Source organism: Dichotomopilus funicola, assembly GCF_033296635.1.
Source record: "Dichotomopilus funicola strain CBS 141.50 unplaced genomic scaffold C8A04scaffold_61, whole genome shotgun sequence".
NCBI lineage: Eukaryota > Fungi > Ascomycota > Sordariomycetes > Sordariales > Chaetomiaceae > Dichotomopilus > Dichotomopilus funicola.
This window is the reverse complement of record NW_026944082.1, coordinates 158,964-166,653: the sequence shown is the minus strand read 5'-3', so window position 1 is coordinate 166,653 and position 7,690 is coordinate 158,964. Positions and strand designations below refer to the sequence as shown.

The following is a 7,690-nucleotide window of genomic DNA, read 5'->3' as shown; positions in this document are numbered from 1 at the left end:
CCATTCGGTTGTTGCTGTCTCTTTGGGAGCTTGGCTCTGGCACCACGCCCTTCGGATCTGCCTGGGTGACTTTTTTTCTCTCATAGCCCGATGCAACATGTAACCGTTCGATTAGCGAGCAAAGCGAACACCCAAATCGCCCGTCACCCGGGCAAGCGCAGCAGCGCCACGACCATCGCCTAAAACTTGGCTCCGCTTCGCCCTTTCATCTCGTGACCCTTACCCGGGGAGAAATGTCCACTCACGGGCTCAGAAGCGGGTTCAGCAGCAGGGACACCGACAGATTCGATCGTGGAAGCACCAATAGTGTAGTGTAGCCAGCTTCAGCACTGGAGCAGGACTCCGAACAATACTCGGACGCAGCACACCCAACACACACCCGCCGCAGATCGATTCCTCGATGTTCCTATGGTCCCGAGTCGTGCGTGTCTCATTTAGCGCTATCCTCAATGCCCAGACTCCGCAGCGATCAGGCCGGAAAGCTGAACGGAAGTTGGTGTTACTCGCAGAGCCATCCATTCTAGCGAAGCAGTGGTTGAATTAATGACAACTGCCGCGCCACCCGATGGCATCCTGGCCCGGGCTGATGGGGGGTCCCACGCCTTGGGCAAAACCAGATCGCTCGCTCTCCATTCCCAGGTTCTCCGTTCCCCACCCTGGGCTTTCTTGTGGGCCGACCGTTACGAACATTTTGCCCGAGACCCGCCCCCGAACGCCGAAATGGGGAAACAATTCTCCTTCCCAGCCGCTTCGACCCCAATCGAGCGAGCTTGGGCGCTGGGTGCGTTGTTTGTTCGCAACTGCATTTTGGACCGGTGCTGAAGGGGTCCAGTTACACGGGGCACAGTACGGAATCACCACGCAGCACAACACAAGGATGGACAGCCGCCCGTGGCCATCATCGGGGGGATGAAAGGGGGCGATCGTCCAGATTGTCTTGGCTGGTGAGACATTTCCTTCTAGAAAATCTCGCCAAGACGGAACCCCCATCGCACAGAAACCGATGAAGAAATGCCCCCCTCCTTGTGTGATCCAACAACCGAGAACAGCGTTTTCCTCCTGGCGGATAATAATGGCCAATGGCCGAGGTGGATCGAGCAATGCAGCACGAGATTATCGATCGAGCACAGCCAATGAGTCCCCTGTGTGACGCTGAACAATCGGCACAGAGGCGCTTGACTCGGGCTCCATCGAATCGCCGGCCCCCGTTGGAAGACGTTCGAGGAACCAACAGGCCGACTCCATATACATATAATATAGCACGCCGAACCACTGTACACAGTACATTGTAACCGAGAAGGCTCGCCGCCCGCCTCTTTTACGGGATGACGTTTTGCCTCCTCTTACCTCAACTTGCTGTCTATGGGGGCGCACAGATTCGGAATGCGCTTGGATCGGATGATCGCAGAGAGTCGTTGCGAGATCTCGATGCAGATGGAGTGAGCGGCGCTAAAACTAACGGCGTTTTTACCCGTCAGCCCGCCTGCTTGCCTCTCGGTCGGAGCTGGGTGGCACGAGTGGACGACAACCCTGAAAGAGTCAGCCACTTTGATGTACATAGTAGTCTCGCGCGCTCGCGACTACCGAGTTAGCGGCTAGTGAAGGCAAAATATAGCCGGCCTAGCCTGCCAAGAGCTCTCGAACGGATGTTTCGTCTCCAGTTGGACCCGCAAAGTCGAGTCGAGAATTCCGATCGATCTAGTTGTCGTCATGCGCTTTGTCGATTCGATTCCATCGAGATCAACCGGGCTGGTGGTACCAGGCCAACTACACTACACGTATGATGGATGTTGACCACTCCCGCCTCTATCTCCCTTCCCGGCCGATCGGGTCCCTCTTCCACTTCTTACATAGTATTCAGCTAGAGGCCGTAAATCTATCTTTCTGTGCATATACACAGTAGTTACGATGCATGTGAAGTCAGGCTGGAGCAATGCGCCCCCTGGGTGTGTTCGCTCGAAATCCCACTCGGAAGCTTGTGGAGCATCCTGTGCACGGGAACAGGCAGTCGGCCTTGAGGCGTCCGCGCAGCTTGCATGTGCTCGCTCATCGCACGAGGAAGAGATCGCGCGACAGCTGGCAGTGGCGCCAGACGGCTCCTCTTTCAAACCGGCTCGTCATTCATTCACAAAGACCAGAGCGTGGTCCTCCGCCACTATCTTCTGACCTCACAAAATGCGGTGGCCTCGAACGTTTCCCCTCCTCTCTCAACGCCCGCGCCTAGAGAGAGACGTAGGTGGAAGTTTCCGACGCTAGATTCCATGATAGCATCTTGACCGAACGTTCGTCGCTGCGGCTCCGATCATCCCCGCCTCCGTCCCTTCCCCGCGGTTGGGAAATATGGTTTTCCGAGGCAAAAGTTCCGTTTCCTTATTCGGGAGTATTCGTCGTGCATCTCGTCAGCCCGCGTGGCTTGCATTAATAATTAAGTCGGTGCTGAAATGCATGGGCATTGACACTCGAAAGGAACACAAGGCTCGACGCAGCGAAGGAAGCTCTGAACGAGCTGAGTCCAGCGACGGCGCAATGCGGATACACTTGTACGTAACGCTAGAGTACGAGTAATGTTCGGAAACGGCACTTCGGCCAAGTAAAATGGAAGCAATGCCAACCGTCGAGTCCGAACGGAAATGCTGTTTTCGTCCGAATCAACGAGTCAAGAGCAGGTTGACCTGTCGAGCCTGTCAGCCCAAGAGTCATGCAATTCTCCAGCTCCCCGCTGAAACTATCCTGGAAGAGGCGCCTCGCCGCGCTTCTTGCCTGCCCGACTCGAGCCTGGTGACATCAAGACAAGCCGCATCGGAGAGCACACCAAAGAAACGGAACACCCTGGCACGTAATGAAGGCTTGGCGTGTTTGGCATCCTGCCCTCCATCACGCAGACCCAGTCGCCCAATTGTGAATGGGAAACTGGACCGGGGGGGGAAGTGCCAGGGTAGACCCGGTCGAGGTACCTGGTCAGACTCACCCCCAAGACAAGGAATGGTGAAATGGGGGGAACGGCACGTTCCCACAAACCATTTCCACGGGAGCCCGGGCTGACCCACTCTGATCTCGATCGCCCCCCTCACCCGTGGACCTTCGTCGTCCACACAGTGCCCACCGTCCCGAATGTGGGCCCCGAGCGCGGCTGCAGGCCCCCCCCTGGCGACAGCGAGCTGGGTCAATCGAATCGAAAACACACAAAACCGCAGCACCCGCCACCGCCTGTCGGATTCCTCCTGCCTTGCAACCCTCACCAACTGCTCTCAGCGACCACCTGTTTCTGAAGCTTGTTGCACCGAAAAGGGATATTTCGAGTGCGACCTAGTCTCACAACTGCTCGGGCGCTTAACACAAGGCAACTAAGGAATAGGGAAAGGGAAAGAGCAAGAAGAAGAGGAGAAGGGAAAAAAGAAAGGCGAAGCAACCAAAGAAGCAAGGCTACGGACTAGACCCGCGACCCGACCATCTATCTGCCTCACGTACCCACCACCGGCCGCCGCTGCTACCACCACCCCGGCGCACTTAGCAGCTCTCTTGCACTCCGCTTGCCCATTTCGCCATACTTCGTGCTCGCATGGTGCAAAGCTCCGCGTTGTGATCAGGCTGTTGGAGGAGACATCATCAACCGATTCAGCATAACCCGTGATGGAAGCGGGTGAGTCGGGACATAGGCAAAGGTTCGTAGCACCACGCCTTCCTCCATTCATATTCCCCATGCCCCATACCCGACGCCCTCCTTTTCACTTTGCCCCAAGTCCACAACGCCACCATGGTTGCTCCGGGGCTGGTCCAGATCCTAACCCACGCTCCTTTGTGTAGTGGAAACCCAGTTGCCAGCAACGCCGAACACTCAGACACGAGATCCAGAGAGCACGTCGAGACGTCACACAAAGAACGACCAAACATGGCTACCGCCTCACTGATCAGCCCAAATACATCCTACCAACATCACCAACATCACAGCTCATATAGCTCTGGCTACCCGTACTCGGCGCCGACCACAGCAATCCCCGGCATGATCTCACCAGTCGAGCCCCGCCGACCTTCCGACGGGTCCGAACCCGGCCACGCACACAGGCAGTCGCTGCCATCGATCTCGGAAGTATTTAGCGACAGGAAACCACTTGGGTATGCTCCGCCGACGTCTGCCGCACCTGGGCATCCCGCTCCGAGCCTCCCTTCTCCCTTCACATCAGCACCTCCACCACGGCCGTTCTCCGACCTTGCTAGTCCGGACAAGAACACATCGCCAAGAACGTTTCAGCCGACATCCTCTGTTTACCCCCGCAGCGACACGCTCCCTGCTTACTCCGACCCTGCGCGACACGCGCCGGGGCCCTCCAGTCGGCCCGTTCCCCCACCATTGAACACTTTCCCCGGCCAACAACCGTCACCCCCCGTGAAAGTCGAGCAGCTCGAAGCAGAACAAAGACACGCCGAATCGCAATCACACCGCCCGCCACCACCACCACCGCCACAGCCGCAGCACCCGTCCTCGAGCTTGTATGGGGACAGTGGAAGGCTTCCGCCGGGACAGCTCCCGTTGCCAACATATCCCATCTCGCCGAGACATGGGGCACCACCTCTTCCATCACCATACGAGCAGCAACGACCACCTGCTTACGGGGAAGAAGCCGACTATGTCCACCACCGCCCATCCGACTACAAGGCCAACTTTGACAAGCACTTCCAGACCACGGGTTATCAAGGTGCGCTCGAAGCTGTAAGTTTTGACGTGTGCCCCGTTTCGGTTTATAATTGATACCCACTTGATGAACAACTGCTCACCACCAGCATTCAGATCTTCCGGGCTTGTCGCACCGGATACGACTTCGCCGAGGCGTACTCTACTGCCGCGCAAGAACAACAAGGCTCTCAACCAATTCCGTCAAGGATGCCGACGGAAAATGAAGTCACCGAATTGCTCAACAATCTTCTGTATGCGTCCAAGAAGTTGGAGGATATCCGAGATATGGTGCAGCAAAATCGACTTCGGAACGAACGCGCGCGCGATAGCACCGGCCGCAGCCCCGAGGAGGAAGACGTGTCTATGTACGGCGAGGGGATGAAGCCGGCTTACGCGATGCACGAGGTCAAGAAGCGGCGCGGCGTAAGTAATCTCCGCTCAACACAAAGCACAAAACAACACAGAGTGCAAGCCGCTAACTTTGCTCGCCCACAGCGTGCGGCTCCTCCTGGGCGGTGTCACAGTTGCAACAGGGTGGACACACCAGAATGGCGGCGAGGTCCCGACGGTGCCAGGACCCTCTGCAACGCCTGTGGTTTGCATTACGCGAAGCTCGAACGGAAGCGTCAACTCGACCAGCGGTCTATCCGGCCAAAGCCCTCCGACGACCGAAAATAAAAAACTGCGACCATTTCCCCCGAACCATTACCGACAACGATCGCGTTTTCTCAAACCGAGACCCCCCCTCCAACTCTGGTTCCCGGTTCGCTCGTTTTCCCCTCTTCAACATGGGACGGCTTCGGCAAAAGTTGCTTGATTTTTTCTTTTGGCCAATGAGGGGCCCGTGACACAATTACACACAATCGTTGATTGTGTTACCTTGTTTTCTCATTATCTCGTTCCCAATACCCCATGGTCTTATGAGCTTAGACCATTGTTGCATTGGATCATTGCCCTGGTCGGAAAGAAGGGGCGTGAAACCTTGTTTCGTTTTCCTCGTTCTTTTCTTGGTTATTTTTTCTCTCTCTTTGTATATACCCCATACCCTTCCTTTCTCATTATGTTCTGGTGAACCCGGGGCTGGTATAGGTTATCGGGGAAGGCGGTCAAATATGGAGTTACTACTCTTTCCCGCCTTTTTTGGCACTTACTGTTTCAACATTCCTATTCTCCCCGAATGTATTTTTTTTCTTTCTTTTCCCTCTGGGGTTTTTACTTCTACTCATGTTAACCCCCCGCCCCCTGTTGGGTAACCTTATTTACTATGCGAAGGAATGTGTGTATGGTGAGAGAGACTGTGTGTGTGTTTTACGAAAGAAGCCTTGTGGATAGACAACGTGGTCAATGAACGGAGTACGGGGTTGAGATATGTGGGGATGAATTCGAGAGAGGCAATTGGGTGGAAAGGCTCAAAAGGCTCAAGGATATTGGTAGATGTGGGAGAAGGATGGAGAGAGGGAGGGGTACATACTTTCGGCAGCACGAGAGGATTGGAGCGCAGTTTTTTGGGTGCCGAGAAAAACTACTGGCTCGTCTCGCTTCGCCTTGGACAAATATTACGTTTTCGAAACCATTCTGCTGCCTTTTTGCCTCATTGGCTTTGTACAATTCTGTGTCTACTATGGTTCAAATGTAAGATGATTTGAATTTCCAGCCTGTGAAGCTCTGTCACATCACGGGATGGATGTATTAACGAAACCAGTCTTGTATTAACTATGATGAGAGGTTGACAGACACAGGCACGGCACATCAGCCACTCACTCACCCCCACATCGGCAACCAGCATCAAATTCAAATTCCCTGCTGGGGAATCAGGAAATCGGTCGATCACCGCCGGCGCCTTTTCTCGGCACCGTTGCATTTCCTTTACCTATCTTCAACCCCCCCAAGATAAAACTGACAGGTCCCATTCCGTTCCTCTTCATCTCCATCATCACACTGCCCACTACGCAACACATCCCTCCCTTGCCTTGCCTTCCGGTCCGGATGTTACTTTTTCATGCAGGGTCTTCCTGTCGGATGTATCATTATCAGTCACTTCCCTACCTCCCCTACCTTGCCCCCCACCGAATCGGCAAAACGGCGCTGCAAGATAAAGATACGGGAAAAAGAAAAGGTGGGTGTGATGTGGTCTTGGCGGTGTGGTGGGATGGATGGAGTCGTGTAGGAGGGGCGCGCGAAAGCGGGAAGGGGAACAAAAAAAGAAAAAGGCAGGTAGGTGGTCAGTTATCTGATCGGGATAGGTTAGGTAGGGAGAGAAACGAAAGCTAAGAAAGAAGAAAGGAAAGGTCGGAGAAAATTAATGCCCGAACCCGCCCGTTGTCGTCGTTTTTTTCAGCCCGGCCGGGCGGGCCGCATGTAGGCGAGGAAGGCTGCTGAAGAGGGGGTGGGTTGTGTTTCTTTTTTGTTGTTGTTGTCGGATGTCGGGTAAGAGAAGGTGCTCTGTGTGTGTGTACTGTAGGAGCGTTTCGGTTGGGTCTTTTGGTTCCTTTTCTTTTGGTATACTAGTTTTTGGCAATTACGTGTCGTCGCTGAGACAGAATAGTTAAGGCTAAGGAGTTGCTGTTACGGAGTTGGCGAGGTCTCGCTTGTTAGTATAATTCACGTGTCGTGAGGTTCATTGGTGAGGCTTCGTAAAATTACCTAACTCGGCTGCTGGCAATGAGGTGGGTTGTCTCTCTATCAATGTTCCGTGTTGATGGAAGTCATCATTATTTTCTCAGGACAAGCCTGCTCAATGTAATGAATTGGTATTATTGTGCGAGGGATCATACTTGACCACGAGTCTGCACAATATGTGCCACACCCAAACATCACATCAATTCCATGTCAAATCCAAACACAGCATGTTCCTTCTCACCGGCCCAGCGCCTTCCCAGACACTCCGACCAACTAACCGGCTGGCCATTTCACGAAACTTTCAACTGTAGGTACCTCCCGAATCCTTCTCATTTCTTTATAGCAAAAAAAGAGGAAAAAAGAAAGCTCAGAACGCAAGCCTAATCCTGCACTTTTGGA

At 54.3% G+C, this 7,690-nt stretch overlaps 1 protein-coding gene across 1 annotated transcript; it reads left to right on the top strand.

Moving 5' to 3' along the window:
* Window positions 1-3,889: 3,889 nt before the first annotated feature.
* On the top strand, window positions 3,890-5,350 carry C8A04DRAFT_14193 (uncharacterized protein; the record flags this gene model as incomplete). Its single annotated transcript, XM_062778001.1, has 3 exons — window positions 3,890-4,708; window positions 4,787-5,095; window positions 5,168-5,350. 3 exons carry the CDS (start codon window positions 3,890-3,892, stop codon window positions 5,348-5,350), a joined length of 1,311 nt encoding a protein of 436 aa, XP_062634673.1.
* Window positions 5,351-7,690: the final 2,340 nt, after the last annotated feature.